We start from the raw sequence: 21,014 nt of genomic DNA, 5'->3' as shown, positions 1-21,014 counted from the left end.
TCCTCTGTTAGGGGAAACTGCTGGTCATTATTCTAACCGAAATAAGGATGCTGTACAGACAAACCAAGGAGCGTTACGTGTACAAGGCATTCTTCATACACTTAAGTTTGCTTTATTGTCTTTTACACCCTGCACATCAACACCCTTCTTTCACAAGTGCTTATGAGATAGAAAAGGCCATTAAATTATTATTTGTCTTTCTTCCTATGCTTTCTAAAGTAAATCTTTAAGCAAATGATCTGCAAAACATCTGAGATCATTGGTGCAAGGGATAACATGAGAGTCTGGCAAAATTAAGTAAATCACAGTCCTAACAAAGTCAAAAGCTGTAATCCAATGGATGTTGACAGGTGGTACATCACTGAGAGAACAGGACAAATGAGTTACTGGCTCAGCACTGAGCCCATATTGGAGAAAGACAAAAAGCTTTGTCCTCATTTCTTATTATGAGGAGATTCAGAGACACGCAGATCCTTTAAGTGCAATGCTGAAAGGTACTTGCCAAACACCGCCTCCTACACACACTACAAAAAAGCAAAGAGCAGGGGAGGAGATGGACAGAGACAGTGAAAAAACAGACAGAAAAAAAAGGGAGAGATTGAGAGATAGAGGGAAAAGGACAAGGATTTCATTAGCGTGAGAATGAGAAAGTCAAGGAGGAGGAAGAAAGGAACAAAAAAAAAGAGTGTGTTTGAAAAGGAGGGAAGGAAGGAAGGAAGGAAGGAAGGAAGGAGCAATGTTGAAAGAAAAGAGCTGCAGCTTTGACACAAGCCTGGCTCTGTCTCTCTCACTGCGCAGTGCTCTGACGCACCTGTTTTGATGGAGTCTCAGATTTGTCAATGGAAGGTGGGTGGATATCCCACGCCTTGCATTTTATGAATTCAGCGTCTCCTAGCAACCATAAGAACCTCTCTCTTTCTCTCTGTCTGTTTCTCTTCTGTCTCTCTCTGTTTCTATCTCTATTTTTCTCTCTCCCTGTAAGAGTGAAGCAGCAAAAAAAAAAAAAGTGAAAACTTAGTTAGGTGAAGAAGTATATCTTTCAACTAAAGGAATTCCCAGTCACCACCCCCATACCACTCTGCCACCTCCTGTCTAAGATCCCCGTTGCTATGGCAGTGGAGGCAGACATGTCTTCACATGGAGCTGGTGGGAGGACCGGCGTGTGACATGATTACACTTCTTGTCACCGAATTAGAGTTCCTGCCTCAGGGGATGGGGATTCCGCCTGCACAATTTCCCATGAAGCACGTGTAGCAAAGTAACCCTGCTTGCACGTGATGTGCAAAATTAGCTCTTAGATGTCCCCGTATACCTTCATATGGAAATAAGGGATTTACCTTTGTGAATGCTAGTTCAAAAATACAGGCCCTTTCACAAACACGGGTGTACAAACACTCACATTACACACACACACACACACACACACACATTACACACACACACACACACAGATACACACAGATTGTCTGTGTACAAACAATCAATTGCAGGGTCTATAAGACTGGCACTGCGGAATTCCCAGCCAGGAAAAGTCGACAGTGTGATTGATGAGTCAGCTGATTCTAACTTATTCACATAGACACACACTCGCATACACAGTGGGCTGCGGCTGACAGAGTGAGTGACAGTTAGGCATGTTGTGGCTAGCACTCCAACATCAATCAAAATGTGTTCAAATATACTTCTGTCTAATCCACCCACCGCTCCAACCACCCACTCCTCCATCCATTCACCCATCCATCCATTTCAGTAAAAGTGCCTACTGGAGATGTGTTGGAATGAGAGTTTAGAGAGAAAAAAACATATAAAGAGGATTATGTAGAGGAGGGACAAGAGAATAATTGCAAAAGAAAAAAGAGAGGGGGAGAGGGAGAAAAAATAGGTTGAGAGACGCTGAGAGGAGAGATCTTTCTGTACTATTCAGAACACTGAAAAATGCGTTTGAAACAAATGTTTTTCATTTTGAAAGGGCATTCTAGTTAAGAAGTTATTTTACGGAAATTGAACCTGTTGTTGTTTATTCTCAACATCACTGAGTGATTCTTGTTACATAACCGAGTGATTCTAATTTCATAATGAGGCCATGGGTTGGAGTTTACTGTCAAAGTCTAATTCACAGATTATTTAACTTCACAGAGTTAGCACAGAAGAGTATGTATCGATCAAATAAGACCAGGTGTCTGTCAAAAGCTATGCCAGGCACACAATGTTACAAACCCAATCTGCTCTAAAGACATGCAGTCCTGGTATCATATGCCAATTCAAAACATCTGGCATAAAACACTGTTTTACTGGGGTCATCTAGGAAAACTGTGACCAAAATCATTGTCTTCACTTGTGAAAACTGTTAAATAGCTGCTTCTCATTTAAAGAATAGTGTTGTTATCAGTAAAACTAAAAGTGTAAAAGTGTTTTTTGGCGAGGGTGAGGGTTAGACTTAAGTTGTTATTCTTTACTTTATTTGTAATTCAAGTCAACGCAGGGTCCCCAGAATCTAGCATACAAGGTGTGTGAGTGGGTGTGTGTGTGGGTGTGCATGTGTGCGTGTGTGTGTGTGTGTGTGTGTGTGAGTGTGTGTGTGTTATGAAACATCCTTCACAGGAAGTTTCATTTTCCTAAGTGATGTTCTCTCCAAGAACAATTACTAGCAAAACAAAACAAACAAACAATAGGTCCAAATAAAAAAAGAGGTAGAGAATGCTCTTGATCAACTGAATCCAACCATTAAAGAACCTTATCTCACTCCTGAGGAAAGGAATACCACTGTACACACGGGTTAAGAAAAGCTCGGCTAAGGGTCAGAAAGTCATATCTCTGTGAAGCACTGGGAAAATACTGGACCACGGAATCAAACATAACGCAGTGCTTACACTTGACATATAGCACACATATTGTTCATATATTGCATTGCTCAGTTCTCACTATAATGCTGGTTTGTGTATGTGTGTGAGTGTGTATGTGTGTGGGTAGTATGTGCATGTGTATGTGTGTGTGTGTGTGTGTACCTGAGAGATGCTGGAACTGAAGCCCAGGTTCCTGCAGCCATTGCAGGGTGTGAGTGCTTCCCACAAGCCACCTGGCCCGCAAGTCTTCTCTTCCTCCTCCAGCGCTGCGGGCAACAGAGGAGAAGGACGCTGCATGCAGGAGAGAAGAGAGTGTTAACATACACATTCACACAAGCGCACAACAATGTGTGATGCTATTGTGCCACTTACAAAGGGAACTGACCCTCGCTGACTCCTCAGATAAACACTACAATAAACATGCAAGTAATAAATTTGTACACCACTCTGCCTCACACACACACACACACAGACACAGAGTCACACACACACACACACACAGACACAGAGTCAAGTAGGACACTGGCCCTGTAGCTCTTGTGCTGCTGATGTAAAACATTGTAAGGGCGAGTGAAACTTATCCTGAGTCTCTGCTCACCATAAATACAGATAATCTCACTCTGACACTAACTACCATGGAATAAAACATTTAGAAAATAATGTGATTTGTATAAAACAGCCCGACAGTGCACGTTTAGCACCAAACATTATACAAATGCCCTCCATATTGCCCAAAATAAATGATTTTCATCATAGATATAAAAGAAAATTCGACGCTAAATATAAGCATCTGGAAAACTCTGATCACACCAAAATTAGAAATTAGAAATAACAATGCTTTAATCCAACATGATCAACGATACGATCCCTCACAGGCCTGTATCTGCTCCAGAAATGAGAAGATCACACAGGTATTTTTGCAAAATTGCAGGACATCAATCCAATTTTCTTTCAACACAGCTTCTTTCGACAACTTTCTTTTTCCAACAGAGCTGCATTGATCAAATGGCACCTTTGCATCATCCTGTCAACAAGCAGGCAACGTTTTTTACAGACAAATAACACAGCTGCATACTTCCTTACTCTAATTAGCTTCCACACAGTTGCTCCCTGAAGTACTTTATTCCAACCATTGTTTAATGCACAGACAACACTAAGTACAATTTGCCACTAAATGAGCGATCGCCTATTAATTTTCATAATCTCAGAGAATAATATCACTGATTTATATTTAATCATGCTGGTTTTTTTTTTTTTTTAGTTGACATAGGGGCCATTTGTCAGATCCCTCCCCTCTCTGTGTGTGTGTGTGTGTGTGTGTGTGTGTGTGTGCGTGTGTGTGTGTGTGTGTAACAGAGGTTGGAGCTGTTCTGTGGGCTCTCTTACATCTAACAAAGAGACTCTGTGTGTCACAGGGCACACGGTGCTGAATAATTCAGTGTCTGAATGAATGTGCATGTGTGTGTTTGTATGTGTACATACCCAGAAATTAGCATTAGATCTGTTAGCACACATCAAATCCATATTAAAACTGTCAAACAAATACACACACAAACAGAAACAAGAACACACAGCTAAACATTATTCACAAACATGCATGTCTACACTGAATTTTTCACATGTAGACATGTATATGTGAGACCACACACTGAGAAGAGAGAGTGAGAAAATGTGTGTGTTTTGGAGTAAATGTATACACCCAGCGGGTTTGTAATAGGTCACTCAAATATAGCAGTTTCATCAACCCACAGACCCGTTATTGTTGGTAGATCACATCACATGCAAGCATGCACACACACACACACACACACACACACACACACACATACACACACATACACACAAACAAAAACAGAAACACACAGGCACGCACACACACAAGCACCTGTATTGCTAGCAGAACCATTTCGTTCATTTTTCCCATAATAATAACCCTACAGGGGAAGTTCAGCAGAGAGTAGATGAAGTCAGTGTAGGATCGAACCTGATCTAAAAGCAGACCTGTGTGTGTGCGTGTGTCCCTGTGTGTGTATGTGTGTGCCTGTGTGGGTGCGTGTGTGTGTATACGTGTGTATGTGAGTGTGCGGGCACAGGCCCTGCAAGTATTGATCGGTGTGAGTGAGGGAATGAGGAAATTAGTGTCACCGTGACAACGAGAATAGCACTGACCACTCAAACAGTAGAGAAACTCAACCCTGCATCCCATAAAATACCACAACAGTACCACTCACTGAGTTATTTTCTAAATGTTCACACATACAAGCAGGCTGGAAACTTGGTGTTTATGCCTTTCTTCCACCCTTTGTTTCAGAGAAGCCAACCATGTTTTGTGTTTAGCATCGAACATTTATATAATGCACAAACAGAAAAAGTAGGTTTCTATTTCTGTAGGATAACATCCATGATTAAATCTGGTCTGCTGCTAAAAATGACGTGATGACCCGGCCTTTGGAAGATCAGCATTGTCTCAAGTTCACATCCAAGGTACATGGGGAACAAGCCTCACGTGGAAAGACCAAGGAGGTCAGCTCAGGGTGCAGGTCTCTTCCCAGTTCCCAAGACCATTGCTGAGTTGCTGCTAGAACCATCTGCCACTGAAAGTGCCCTCTACTGGAGGGGCCCACCACTAGCAGAGACTCTTGCCAAGCTAGAGGTGACCACCGGCGGACTCTGCTGGGCCAACGCTGGAAGTGACCACAGTGACAACGTCGATCTAAAAGATAACGTGAACAGGGGATACCCAATCTACACCCCAGTGTTTGGATCAAGCCTGCCCTCTACTGGTAAAAAGACAAAACTGGGGAAAATGAGGCAGCATATGGGCCAGATCTTTTCAGGCTTCATTAGAGTATATATAAATGTAATAACTATGTCAAGGGTCCCTCAGATCTTCAATAGTGTTTAGACTACTCTAGACCTGAGCCCTGGGGCATTGTCCAAAAACTGGTCCTTGCTCTTACTCTATTGGGTGTACCGTATGTAGTCTATCCTGAGTAGAACTGCATCACAGCCTGGCTTTGTTTCACCGAAGCCTAGCTTAAGTATTCAGCTTGGCCATGCAGATTTGTATCTCAGCCATTTATCTTTGGGAAATTTGTGTTGACAAGATTTTACACAGATGTTCTTCAGCTATTACCTACTGTAATCGAATTTGCAACGCCCCTCAAAGATCACCTTCGACCCTGGCTCCAGAGGACCCACCTTGCTGAGGCGCCCGAGCGTGCCATTACGCTCCTCGTCAGAGAGGCGCCCACTGCCGAAGCTCTCCATGGAGTGGGAGTGTGTGGAGATGGTCTGGCAGAGCTCCTCAAAAGAGTAGTCCCTGTCCCGACACATCTTTATATCATTCAGGAGCTTAGACAGCTCCCCTGTCACAGCATCGTCTAGAGAGAAAGAGACAGAGAGGGATAAAGAAAACAGGAAAACCAGAGGGATAAAGAGAAAAGTCCGTTTGACTTTATTTTCTTCATTTTTTATTTTTAGCCATAAAGCATCTTGCAAAGCTACTGCCTTGAAAATAAAGTTGAGCACAAACAAGCGAGTTTCCATGCCTCTGAGTGAGAGTGAGTCAGTAAGTGGATGGACGGCTATGATTGAACATGATCATGTTTTGCCTCAGGCTGTTACAGCTCCAGGGCATATTAAAGCCAACTGTGCCTCCCCTTGTGTCAATAAAAACACGAAGTGTGTTCTCCTCTCACCCTCTCTCTCCATCATTATCGACTCATTTTTATGATTATTCTACTCTTTCTGCATCTGACTGGTACAAAATGATTTCAATTTATTTTTGTTACTTCTGTATTCATGTACATTTTTTGTTTGCTTGTTCTGTTCATTATTAATTTTTTGCCATTTTTGAAGCAAGCACCCTTATACACAGTGCCCTCCAGAATCATTGGCACCCTTGCCAAAGACGATTGAAAAAGCTTATAAAAAATTCACTTTATCAGTTATTATCTTAATATTATATTGAACATAAAAAAAATTGTACCTTTATTTGAGGTAAGTTTAGTTTGAAAATAAAGCAACCATTACTGAAAAATAAAATCACATACGTCACAATTATTGGCACCCCAAGAAATCTGAATTAAGGAAGTGTACATGAATTATGTTTCCATGCATACTTAACGAATGTCAAGTTGGTCTATGTGTTTAGGAAATTTTAAGCAGTCATTAATGATTTCCTGTTTCACTGGGGTATAAAAATGAGGTGACACAGGGCCCCAATCCCTTAGTCATCCATCACCACGGGAAAGATTCAAAAGCATTCCATTGCAATAAGGCAAAAGTGTGTTGACTTGCACAACGCAGCAAATGAATACAAGAAAACAGCTGCTTGACTTAAAATGCCCAGAAGTTGCCAGATGCCACTGAAACTTTACTTGGGACAGGGTGCTGAGGACAGACAAAACAAAAATTGAGGTCTATGACTCCAAACGTTCAAGGTGGGTTTGGCGTAGAAATAAAGATGGCCACAGAGAAAATCACCTAATGCCAAGCATTAAATATGGTGGAGGGTCTGTGATGCTGTGGCTCTCCTCCAGAGGCCCTGGCAGTATTGTTCACATACATGGCATTAAGGATTCCAGGAAGTACCAGGTGATTTTGAATCAAAATTCAAAAGGAATGGTGCATTGAAGAATGGTCAAAAACCCCTTCTTCTGTGTTTTCAAGTCTTATAAAACATTACAAGAGAAGACTCAGTACTCTTCTGTTGGCAAAAGGGGGTTGCACAAAATACTAATGGGGGGGTGGGGAGGTGGGGGGTGCCAATAATTACGACACACATGTTTTTCGGGATAAATTTTATTTTGTGATGATGACCTGTGACTTTTTTCTTGTGGTAATGGGCTCATATGGAATTTATATATTTTCTTTATTTGTTGAGTAAAGACAACATTTTATAAACAGTAAGGGGAATTTTCATCAGCCTTTTTCACTCATATTAAATAAGGGTGCCAATAATTCTGGAGGGCACTGTATACTGGCACTCTCTAATTTGCATGTGAGTGTGTGTGTGCATGAGTCTGTGTTTGTGTGTGTGCGTTTCTTATTTGTGCTGATGCTGGTCCACACTTATGCTCATTGATGCATGCTAACAGTCATTTTGTACCTGGCTGACTCTGGAGTGCAGCCATAATGGAGATCATTAAGAAAGTGCATTCCCAGACTGCGTGAGAAGCCAAAATTCAACACAGATCACCATTCTACTGCAACAACACAGTACAACAGTGCCCCTAGTGGAGTCCTCTATGCTCCACTAGGGGCACTATTGATCACGTTATATTCTGCTGCTGCTTCTGCTGCAAACAGTCTGTAGTACTGTGGTCAACCTCTCTGAGGCACCATTTACCTAATAATGCTGAGCTTTTTTACAATACTTAGTGTCAGTTCCTATCCATGAAGTGACAGGGATTACAAAGCTGGAAGATGTGCAGAGTTAAAACTGGATTAGTTCTGGCCTTGGGACCTGTGCAGCTGAAATAAGACCCAGTATGACATTCAGGTCACTGGTTAAACTCAGTGTGGGAGACTATTCCCATTAGCATAGTTACACATGTGATCCACAGCTGCATTTAGTAAGAATGCAGAGATTAACTCTTTTTGGAAATAGTCAGTAACTGCTGTCACTCCAAACGGGATATCAGATATTTCAGCTAAGAACAAACAGCCCAACATAATGGATATCAGTCAAGACAGCCCAGAGTGCATGAGTGGAATTTAAAAACATTTTATACACACATTAACATCAATATACCTTTTATTTAATATATATATATATATATATATATATATATATATAGAGAGAGAGAGAGAGAGAGAGAGAGAGAGAGAGAGAGAGAGAGAGAGAGAGAGATAGATATATAGATACATACAGATAGATAGATATAGACACACACACTTACTCTTGTGCCTGAGGGATGGTGAGGCAGCAGGTGAAGGTATTGAGGTGCGGGGTGTAGGGACAGGACACTGGCGAACTGGCTCCTCCACCACGCGCATACTATCATTCTCCTCCATCATATAGTCTGTAGAGAGAGAGGTGTCGCATATAACACACACACACATGCACACACACACGCACACACACTGTGTTCAGTGTCTGTGTGTGTGTGTGAAAAGGGGGGGTTCTGCAAAAGCTGAGACAACATCAGGCTGCCCTCCTGTACACACCCTGTGTGTTTAAGTGAATTATGATTGATCCTTCATTGAGTTACAATTGAACTTGTGTGTACAATATACAAATACTTCAATAATAATTGAATGTGTTTGGGAGGAGAGCCTGTTTACCAGTAGTCTGGATATGTTATATATATGTTATTATATATGTTATATAATGTATGTGTGAACATGTGCAGCCAGGGACATTTAATTGAAGGAGAACCTGATTGAACGCGGAAGAAAAAAATGGGAACAGGAAATGAGATAGCGCTGATGTGCAGCTCATCTCACAACAGCTGAGGCCTACCTCTCACTTTCTCATTCATTTCCATTCTTTTCCCCTCTCTCTCTATCTCTCTTCTCTCTCTCTCAGCTCCATTCTTATATTTATCATCTGCTCGCTCCTTCATTCCATCTACCTTCATTATTTTCCCCTTATTTTTCCCTTTCTTTTCTCTTCCTCTCTCATTCTCTTTTCACGTTTTTCCCCAGAATACACAAACATTGCCTTTGAACCCATAACAACCACAACACAGCCGCTTTAATTTTAGCCTCTATTGCTTCTGTAACTGTACACTATGCAACCCTGGGGAACACTGTGGAGTCTCAGAGCTCAGAGCTACAATAGCCGCAGAGTAAAATATTTTCAACTCAACAACCCTCAAAGTCTGGGCTGTCTACATTCCCATACTCTGTGGGTTTTACGGCACCTAATTCTATGGGAACTCCAACCACAATGTGGAGGGCAGACTTCCACAACTAACAGCTACTCCATATTGCTGGCCCTCATGATAGAAGGGTCTGACAGGATTCCAGTACAACAGCTGCTCGGTCAACTTTACTGTCTATGATTACAAGACAGTCCAATATGTATTAGATTAACTTATTAGTCATTACACAAAATAACATAAACACCAACAATTAGTGCAACATCAAAGACACAACTTTCCTTTAATGGCCTTGTTTTGAACAGAAATATTATAATAGGGGAAATATTGTTTTTTGATTCGTACCTTAGTGCTGAAATAAATGCCTGTGTCCAAACCTATGTCATGCCACTGGATGTCCGAGTAATGTCCACATAGTTGTCTGACTATTTTCACACTCGTATCAAATTTATGCTTGTGTTGCTGAAACTTTCATGACATTCTCACAATATCAGTTGATATGCAGGAAAAAAAAAACCTTAAACTGCATTCTTTCCCACTCTCACAATGGACTAGATAGAGAGGAAAAAATCTAGTATGTATTCTGTGTTGCAGGGTGTGTTAAACAGAGATTTGGGTTCAGTTTTTGGAAGAATAAGGACTGTTCATTCTGTAAACTGCTATTGTTCTCAGACCAAAGACAAACTTCCTGAAACTCCCATTATCAATCAACACACATCCGCTCACTGAGGCCCATTCAAAGCAAACAGGCATATGAGGACCAGTGGCCCAGCACGTGGCTACATATGACTGTGTGCATGTGTGTGTTGTCTGAGGAGTACCGTGTATGAGTGCAGTTATTTGCTGTGATTTCTGAGCTGGGTGTTCTCTTAGGATGTCCAGGGCAGTTCTTCCTTGGAAGTCTCGGATGTTGACATCAATCCCTGTGGGTGTGAGAGAGACAGAGACAGAGAGAGAGAGAGAAATCTGAGACAGGTGACACACTGAACACTGACCTACCATCTGTTGTGGTAATATTGTATTTCTCTCTCACAATTTCTCTGTCCTACTCACACACACACATACACACGCACACACACACACACACACACAGGCCCTGTTTACACCTTGTATTAAGATCCAATTTTGGTGATCCGATCACAAGTGGACAGCTCTAAGTACGTCCGTTTACACCTGGCTTTAGACTCCGTGTCTCGAGTGACCACTTGAGATCGGATCTCCCTTCCCCGTACTATATGCAAACAAACACGTAAATCATTTCCAACATGTTACCCCTTTCATTGAATTTCAGTTTTGCTTTTTTGCCTGGAGATAGTGTTTATGGCACATGAGATGTCAGACAAATTCGGTGATCATTGATCACTGTTTTGGGACATTAAGGTGCGTTAAGCTGTTTCCTTATACTGGGAGTCAACTGAGAGGAAAACGCTTAACATGAGGGATAACGACCATACTCCTAAAAATTCTGATCTTGATTTTTTGACAGGAGGAGGCGTTTCTGACAAGAGATGTCCAAGAGAAATTTGGTGACCATTGATCGCAGTTTTGGAACATTAAACCACATTAAGCTTTTTCACATTAAACGTTGGTTTTTTTCTTTTTTTTTTGATCGGCCAGAGGCATCTATGCCTGTCAGAAATTAAAAGAAGAGGAAGAGGAAAACAAAACAATATTCATTTTGCCTGTTGTTGTTGTTGTTGCCTTTTGTCACACTTCAATATGACGCCGCTGGTAAGCAAATGTGTATATGCGAATGAGTTCATACTTCCACGCAAGCGGAGGACGTCAGTTGAGTAGGCAGTCGTTCAATGTGGTCGAGTTTGCATTGGCGTTTACACTGCTATAAGAATGTGGTCATATGCGGTCCAGACCACCTCTGAATGTGGTTTGAGTGATCGGATCTTGATGTGACCTCAATGCGCATTGGATGCGTTTACACCTGTACTTTCAGCTATCCATTTGTGACCGGATCTTAATGCAAGTTAAGATCTAATGTTTTTTCTAATTAACACCCAGGACATCATATAAGTACACGCATACGTATCCTTACCCTCCAAACAGTAAAGTGAAAATCAAAGCTGCCACAGCCAGACTTTTTGGCAACTGAGTGACTGAAACTAAATGGTTATAGAAATTGTGACTGAGTGACTGAAACTAAATGGTTATAGGAATTGTGACAGAGAGACTGAAACTAAATGATTATAGGAACTGTGACTGAGAGTCCAGACTCTGATTGTAATCTCCATTCAGAGAGCTGAGACTGGAGACAGTGAAATTAAGATTTATCTGAGAAAGACCCAGTACCCTTCCTTCCAAATAAAAATCGATCTTGGATGTTTGACAATCTTAAGAATGCTCACTTCTTTTTAATACTCCACTTAAGCTGCCCTCAAGTGTTCACTCTGCCGGTGCTTTTAAGTGTTGCTGAATGCTTTTTAGATGCTGAAGATTTTGATGATGAAGTCATAATTCTTAAGATGTCTTTGGCCAACACCTCACATACAATGATTTTTACGAAATTCTAAGGCATACAATGCCTTTTGGGACAAAGTTTATGGGCACTCTTTTAGTTATTTTAAAAAAATTAGTTATTTTCAAATGCCTTCTCTCAAAATCCATACTTCACTGGAATCCAAATGACACTTAATTTTGAATTCACAAAGCAAATGAAATAGCACATCATTCTGTACTTGTTCTGAAAGACTGTGAGAAATTTCACCTTGTATCAGGGTAGGAATAAAGAGGCTGGACAGACTAATTTGTCTTTTGTTTTGATTTGTTTTGTTTCATTTTGTGGGTTATTGTGAGAGCAGAGAAACCACGGAACAGCAGTTGGCAGGGTTAGCACTGTCCTCAGTGGTATTTCAAACTAAAAAAAAATCAAAATAAAAAAAAATGAATATTAATAATAAAGCAACATTACTCCTGAAGCCACAGTAAAGCCATTCTATACAACAGGAAGACACAAAGACTTTTTTCTGTTCTACAGCTGGCTTCCAGAGGGTCAAAGGTCATTGAGTGAGAGAGCACAGGTCTTTGCCAACCCCATAAAAATAACCAGTGACTGACACAAAGCAGTCTTATCAGAGTTCAAGGGATACAGGAAGTTCTCAAGGAAGTAGAGGAAGACTCCAAAAGGGACAAAACAGTAGAGAGGAGAGAGATGGGAAATGTGGCAATAGCAGGGAAGGTAAAGTGACACAGTATAGATTGGAGAAGAGGAGAAATAAAAGGAGGAGAGCAAGGGAAATTGAGTGGTAAGGTAGGATGGAATGGCTGCAAACCCAGAGAGAGGAGCTAAGGGAGGTGTACCTGAGTCAAGCAGAAGGCGGACTACATCCATCTTTCCAAAGAGAGCTGCTTCATGAAGAGCACTGCCCTTCTCTGTCTGAGGGAGAGAGAGAGAGAGAGAGAGAAAGAGAGAGAAAGAGAGAGAGAGAAGAGAGAGAGAGAGAAGAGAGAGGTTAGTTTCCTGTTACCACAAGGATGTTTTTTCATTAGTACCTCTTAAAATCAGTTCTTACTTACAATTTATCAATATGTTTAGGGCTTTCTGCCAGCATAATTCAAACTGCATTTCATTTGGAAGTTACCAGTGAGAAAAGTGCAAAGAGCATTTGATATCTTCAGTGAAAATTTGTATTCGAGAGACAGAGAGAATTATCCATTGGGATAAAATGCATGACCAGAGAGAAAGAGAGAAAGAGAGAGAGAGAAATGAAGACCGAGAGTCAGATCGAGCTCCCCGTGCAGTCTCACACGGCCATTCTAATAAGTTGCCATGGGATAACATACCTTCATTTTAACAGAGAATATTTCCCACCAGAATTCATTACATCAAAAAGCTACATGACTATATTACACTATCCTAGCTCCTTTAGCTAAGCTGCTTCCTCCTATAGATCCATATGATGCAATACAAGGGAAACATGCAGCCAACTGCATGTATTCACTTACCTATAGTATGTCCTTTCAGATGTTACAGTGGAACTGCTAAAATATGACACAGTGTTCATCTGTATATGACAATGAATACTAGTGTGTTACTACTACTTTCATCAAACATTACAACAGCACAGCATTAATTTTACGTCTAATTTTAGGGGGCGGTTTTAGCCGAAGACACGCTTTGTCTTACAAGTCTTATACCCAGCTTTAGTTGTATATTATACCGAGGAAGGAAATTTTCTGTCTTGACCAAGATAATAGATACACACAGGAGATTTGAACCAAACACCTGGTTAGTAGACAACTGTATTAAATGACGTATTATATGAGAGTATTAATAAATAAATGGACATAGCCCTAAAAGCGCCAATACTGATAGAGAACTGCAGAATCAGATCACACAAATCTGTACTTACATCTCAGAACAAGTACTGACAGTCATTTCCCAATATTTAGGGACAGACAAACCAAAAAAACGCAGGTGCTAAAACCTTAAAATAAAAAAAAAAACACACTTTGGAACAAGTTTAACCAAAGGTTCCCAATGGTCCACTGTGAAGTTCCACAGCACAGGTTAAATCTAAAGGTATAGCTTTGGATGCAGTAAGGAGTTCCACAAACACAAGCAAGTTTTTGAGATGAGCACTGGTTTGCGAACGAGTGGTAGAGTCACACTGAGACTCCGAGTGATTTGGGTCCCTGAAGAAGTACATTGAGCATGCTCACAACAAGACAGGAAGTGGGAACTCCCCTCCTCTTGCTCAGGACCACTTCCTGTCCGTTTCCCATGGCGATCAGGCAATGATGTCACTATGCAGAGGAAATCAATTCACTCTCACTGGGCCTTAAGGAATTGCATATGCCCATCTCTTTCCAACAACTCTTTACTTGTTTTCCTCCTTTCTCTCCTCCCTTCTTCTCCCTTCCATTCCTATCTCTTCCACACCTCAGGCTTGGACTTTTGAAGTCCATGCAGAAATGTTACAAATTCGAGGTACTGGGGTGAGGGAATGACAGTAGGCTACGTGTGTATGGGAAGCAGTGAACAGTCACAGGGGAAATAGGGGAAATACTAACCACAGTCACCATGTGAAATAATGGAGAAAGAGAGAGAGAGAGAGAGAGAGAGAGAGAGAGAGAGAGAGAGAGAGAGAGAGGAGGGCCAGAAGGAAAACCTCTCACTGATGCAGATGTGTAATGCATTATTCATCAACATTTAGATGAAGATGGTGGACCCAGGCATAATTATCACTCGTATAGAAACACAGCCACCCACACTCAGACACACACACTCAGACACACACACACACACAAACACAACATAGAGCCCCCCACTCTACAAGGAATAGTGCATTTGTTACTGCCTAAATCTGACAGTCTCGGACACTGTCCATGAGCGAGCAGGGCTGGATTATCACATACCTCCACACAAACATACAAAGATATATGAGAGCATGACGGACTCATTCAGATTAGGTGGGTTTGTCCTTATATAATTCCATTCTTTTAAATCCCACATAATACCATTGTCTCAGACTAAGAATTCTGATGTTAATACCTTGACAAAATTATCAGAGCCAATGACGTGTAATAAACACAAATCTACAAGGTGATTTTAAGATGGACACAATGGTGAAACAATGAAAAACTGGGATGGCTTTCCATTCAGTCATTCACATTCTTCCATTCAGTGACAGAGATTACCAGCAATCATTTGTATTGTTCTATAATCTACGAGTATGTAGCACAGAAGTAGTGGGTCCAATGCAATGTTCAATGTACTGTGAAAAATCCAACATGGAAAAAAAAATGTTCCAGTGTGAGAGAAATCCTCATGTTGACCTCAGTCCTCCGGTTGGATGGCAGTTCTCTCATGGGGACAAAATGCAGCGACTCAAAGGTGCTAGCAACAGCTCACAAACAGCCTATGCTTTGCTACTGCAACCAATGTGGGTGTAGTGAACTATTTCCTAAAAAAGACTTTTCCTTTATCAAAATAAGGTAGATGCTGAACAACTGTGGAAATATATGGATGATAATTAGTCTAATATAAACCAGTGCACTACTACTAGACACCAAGATATGCAAGTACACTTACTAATACATTAAACATTGTAGAAGCAGATACACGCACACACACACACACACACACACACACACAAGTAGGACTGTTTAGACTGAGGAGACCCAGGACTGAGGGTTGAAGAACAGAGTGTTCTCTTCAACCTTTTCTCTCATTCTCAGAGACAGATCAATTATTCATTTCTCAGAGTCCTACACCATTCATTCTTTCCCTTTTCCCTTTCTCTCATATTCACAGTCATTCACACACTCTCAACGTACAAACACACATGTATACACAGACAGACGTGTATGTTCTTATGTCTGTAAGCATTAAGCGCTGTGACAGTTTGATTCAGTACTCGGCGTGAGTTGATTCTATAGGGCTGGTCGTCTTTTAACTCAGAATGGAGTTATGGATGGTAGTCAGTTCAACAGAATCAGACAGACAGATGAGAATAGTTAAGAGGTTTTACATTTTCATTTTATATATTGGTCTGTAGAGGCTTGAGGTGAAGCCAGTGGTCGCGTGGCCATTAGTACGAGAACCCCGCACACAAATACACAGATTCCTTCACTGTTCCTTGTACACACATTTGACTAAATTTTCTGCCATCCACATACAGGAAACAGTTTACCAAATTTAGTTAAGACTGTCTCACCTGTGTGTTGACATCCATGCCTGCCTCCAGCAGTACCTGTACTGTAGAGTAGTGACCATTGCGTGCTGCCAAGTGGAGGGGCGTGTGTTTTCGGGAATTGAGGCTCATGAGGTTGGGGTGGGCGCTGACCAGCATACGGACCACCTGCAGTCTGCCATACAGAGCTGCCAGGTCAAGGGGAGTCTCTCCACGACTGTTCCTCATGGTGGGGTCAGTCAACTCCTGCAGCAGCACAGCCACTACCTCTGAGTGACCGTACTGAGCCGCACAGTGCAGAGCCGTCTCCTTCTCGTGATTCTGACAGAGAGAAACAGAGAGAGCGAGAGAGAGAGAGAGAGAGAGAGAGACTCAATTTGTGCTGCTGGAATCAAAGTAACTTTAGTGCTTGTGCGTAACCTGAATAATAATGAAATCATAGGTCAGACACAGAAATAATGAGAGCAGCAGAGGCGATGAAAGAGAGAAAAGTAACAGCACTCACCTAGTGTAACTCAGTTCAAAACCCGAGAATAGACCAAACAAATGTCATAGATTCTTCTTGGACAGCAAGTACACGAACAGTCCGGCTCTCTCATAATTCAAATTATGCCACAACTTCAACCGAAATCTCTAAAACTATGAAACGTCAGTGAGTTCATTTCTCAATATGTGACTCTGTGCAACAAGATATAACATCTTTCAGTTACAAACAAGAGCAAGAGAAAAGCCTGCAACTCAATAACCCTTACAGAACCCACAATCTTTGAGTCAGTGTCCAGTATTAACATTTGTCACACCTATCCCCAGCCTCTCCTGCCCCCTACTGGTCAGCTAACAACAGTGCTACTTCCAAGGTACAACAACAAGAGGAAATTTCTGAAGTAATCAGCTCCACTGACAATGGAAAAAACACAACGACTGTGATTTCTACTAACAAACAACCATCTAATAACCATTCCACGAAAAATGAACTTAAATGACTCATGCAGGGTAAATGGATTCCTTAATTAGTCAGATGGCTGAATGAGACATGGCGTATAGACTGACGGCTCCAAAAGGGGAGTGGTAAGTAGGAAATTTCTCCCCTCCCCACCTTTCTCCCTTTCTCTCTCTCTCTCTCTCACTCACACACACACACACACACACACACACACACACACACACACACACACACACATTCACACACTCTAGAGCAGAGTGAGACCTTGCAGTGAGGGGGAAGCGTGAATGTAACAGTGAAAGGTGATACCGTATGGATGGAGTAAAGGTCTTCCTGTGTGCTGGGAATCTCTCTCTCTTTTCCCCTCCTCCCTCCCTCTCTCTGTCTCTCCTCAGCTGAAACTCTCATTCTTGTGTAGTCCCTCCATTCTTTTCATTAAAACTATGAGAAAAAGAAACACTACAATGGCACAGCTACTCTGGGTCCCATCTCATTGGCCAATCCAGTTCCCTCCTCTCTCTCTTTCACTGCAGCACTGTGAGAGTGTGTGAGAGAGCAAGAGAAAGAGAGAGAGAGATGACATATTATTTGTCCCTCTCTCTTCGTGCCTGCATCTACATCTCTCAGGCTCTCTGCTACAATAATAAAGTAACAGGTTAAGTTACATCAAATCTAATACACCGCCTTAAATTCAGAGGCTTACTCCCTATGGCGCTGTAAACTTAACTCATATATAAAGATGTTTTAGTGAAAAGAATATGTAGCCTCTCACTTTCCAGTAAATCAAAAATAGTCGATTCCCTGCCAGTAAACAAAAGGGCAGTACACAGCAGGCATACTGAAATCTGTCAGCAAAGATCAATTGGCTCCCAACCAATCAGCAGGCCCTAAACAAGAATGGCTTCCAAAAGGAATGTTTTCCCAGAAACCCCATTCTCAGGGGTCACAGTTTGTCTGGAAACACATGCTTTCACTTACTGATTGCGTGGTAACCAGGGTTGACCACAGGAAGTGACCTCACACTACTGACCTCTGCCCCAGTGAGAGGGGTGACTGTTCATACAGTATATAAAAGGAAGGACTGAACACATGAGAGACACATGATACATACACAATACACACACACGCACGCGCAATGGCTCAAACTCTAAATACGTAAAAACAACAACTGAGGTATTATACTTGTGTGAGTGTGTGGGCATGTGTTTGATGGAGGGAGAAGGAGTGTGTGCATGTGTGTGTGTGAGAGAGAGAGAGTAATATATATATATATATATGTGTGTGTGTGTGTGTGTGTGTGTGTGTGTATATATATATATATATATATATATATATATATATATATATATATAAATAAAAGGAGGAATGAAGAGGGCAGTCCTGGTGTGCTTGAGGGGCTGTGGAGTGAGGGAACAAAGTAACCTCTCCGCCTCCCTCAGAAAAGAAAACATTCCTGAGTTGGGCCTGCAGCCTGTGGGAGCTCACACACACACACACACACACACACACACACACACACACACACACACACACACAACCACAACAACAACAACAGCGAAGCTGTTTGTGTACTTACTTATGCCCATACACAAAAAACACTCAACATCTTCAAGCCTTTTGATTTAATTCCATTAACAAGACAATCACTTTCAAGCTTTATCACCTCCGGGTCAATAACTTCACTATCTAATGAGAGGGAGAGACCTATGTCCACGCACTGTGTGTGATTAAGGCTGAGCCAGTGGCAGCAGCTCAGTGCAACAATATAAGTATTTGGGCACTGTCCTAAATGAGAACCTTAATTCTGATGTAAATACAGATGCAATACGTAAAAATTGCATGCAACACACACACACACACACACACACAAATAAACATAAGACTACAGGCACTACAGACACTGTCATCACAGATTATCAGTTAGTAAAAAATCCTCATAGAAAGCCTGACTGACTGCATTATTGCACAGTGACAAAGTGCCAGGAAAGTGTGAGAAATGTACCATTTCATAATAATAACTCCCTTATGAAGGCCTATGAATGTCTCAGCAATACTGAGAGAGAGATGGACTGGGAGTGACAGCAGCGGGGAGAGGGATGGTTTTTCATATTCAAGAGTGCAGCACTTGGCACGTGGAATGAATTGAGAATGTGGATTGATTTTCTGTCAGTAGGGTTTTACTCTCTAAATGGAGAACTGGTACATGCAATCACTGCATTTAAACAACACACAGACACACACAGAGACACACACACACACACACACACTAGGGAGTGCATCTTTGTATATAACACAAAAAGCAATAAAACACACAAATCATAAATTACGTCTACATACACACACATAGGTGCAACACCATTTAGCAAACAAGGAAAAACTACATTAGTAAAGATGAACAATGGTTGCAAGTCTGAGCTCAGAACAGTGACCAACGCGAATAGGATATCTATTAAAAATCACAAAACAATTCCCTCGACCAACATCACATCAGTGAATCTACACCTCTCTGAATGACTACTGTGCATTGTGAGCCTCACAAAGCTGTTATTTACAGTAGGACAGTCTGTCTGTTATGGTATGTCAAAGCAGCCACCGACTCTGATCGTTACCCTGAAGCCCTGAATAATGGCCAAGGAATACAAAGGCCTCTAAGATTTATTGGGTCTTCAAGATGTCCCCATATTTCAATAAACGCCTCCTTTGTACATACAGCTGAACAGATTTAACAATGTTTCATGAACACCGAGAAAAGGTAAAACACTTTCCATGGCCTCCACAGTCCACAGGTCTACATATCATTAAACCTTCATAGAAGGTTCTGGAAACACAGGCAACAGAATACAACTGAGCGCCCCCTTCAAGCCTCAAAGAACCTGCAGCATCCGTTTCTGTAAAATGCTCCGATACCCCATTAGAAACATGTCAAAGTGTGCAGCACTACACTGCAAGAAAGAAGCTCCACTGAAGGCAAAGGTCAGCCAAACTACTTGTTTGATTATAAATATTCATATACCGTCTGATGTTATATTATATTTGTCTACCCATTCAGAGCAAGGTTACCTATCGAACCAGAAAAAGGCACAGGAAACAGTCCAATAAGACAGTCCATTTTTTTATAGCAAGCCAATAACCTCCATCATTCTGCTAATTGAGATCACACCCCTTTCACTCCAGTTTATCACCCAGTGCATGCATTTTGGTGTGTGTCTGTGTGTGTGCGTGTGTGTGTGTGTGTGTTTGTCACAATAGAGTACTACAAAGGATTTAGAGTTCTCTGTTTGTGATAGCCCCATAAACGCAGTAAACAGGGGCAGAGTCTTCCATTACTTCAGATTTAATAGTTTAGCCTTTATCACATGGACTGTACTAATAGCATTCAGATGTGATGAATGCCACTGCTATATACTGGTCTGTTTATCACTCACAGACATGTAATATATGCACTGTGAACTCCCTGCTGATAGCTGTGTGTATGTGTGTGTGTGTGTGTGTGTGACCAGTGAATTTATGTAAGCTATTTCTAATATTTGTCTCTCCACATATCAGCGGAGGTCTCTAAACATGACGGCTTTAAGACATAGCTTTAAAATACAAAAACACACAAGTAATCACACACGAAAAAATACTCTCACACACATTTTATGAGAAGCTGAACCCACACATTCCTCTCAATCACATTCACATCCTGTAGCTCTTAATCTTTCAAAAGTAATCATCTAATCTCACGTAGGAAGCCTTTACCTGGCCTACA

General features: G+C 41.5%; 1 protein-coding gene across 4 annotated transcripts in view; it reads right to left on the bottom strand.

The window, feature by feature from the left end:
• Positions 1-21,014, bottom strand: part of anks1b (ankyrin repeat and sterile alpha motif domain containing 1B) — a 146,786-nt gene that overhangs the window by 87,233 nt on the left and 38,539 nt on the right. For 2 of the 4 annotated variants that reach the window (XM_030768089.1, XM_030768085.1), the window contains exons 4-9: positions 16,345-16,641; positions 12,986-13,061; positions 10,495-10,596; positions 8,750-8,872; positions 6,045-6,226; positions 3,006-3,134 (exon numbers count right to left, since the gene is read on the bottom strand). In XM_030768089.1, coding sequence (XP_030623949.1) covers positions 3,006-3,134; positions 6,045-6,226; positions 8,750-8,872; positions 10,495-10,596; positions 12,986-13,061; positions 16,345-16,641 — 909 coding nt within the window. The remainder of the gene's footprint in view (positions 1-3,005; positions 3,135-6,044; positions 6,227-8,749; positions 8,873-10,494; positions 10,597-12,985; positions 13,062-16,344; positions 16,642-21,014) is intronic. The other 2 variants (XM_030768097.1, XM_030768105.1) reach the window with 1 other exon arrangement.

The sequence above is a fragment of the Chanos chanos genome, chromosome 1 (assembly GCF_902362185.1).
Source record: "Chanos chanos chromosome 1, fChaCha1.1, whole genome shotgun sequence".
NCBI classification, from domain to species: Eukaryota; Metazoa; Chordata; class Actinopteri; order Gonorynchiformes; family Chanidae; genus Chanos; species Chanos chanos.
The sequence above is the reverse complement of the archived record's forward strand: the minus strand, read 5'-3'. Positions and strand labels throughout refer to the sequence as shown.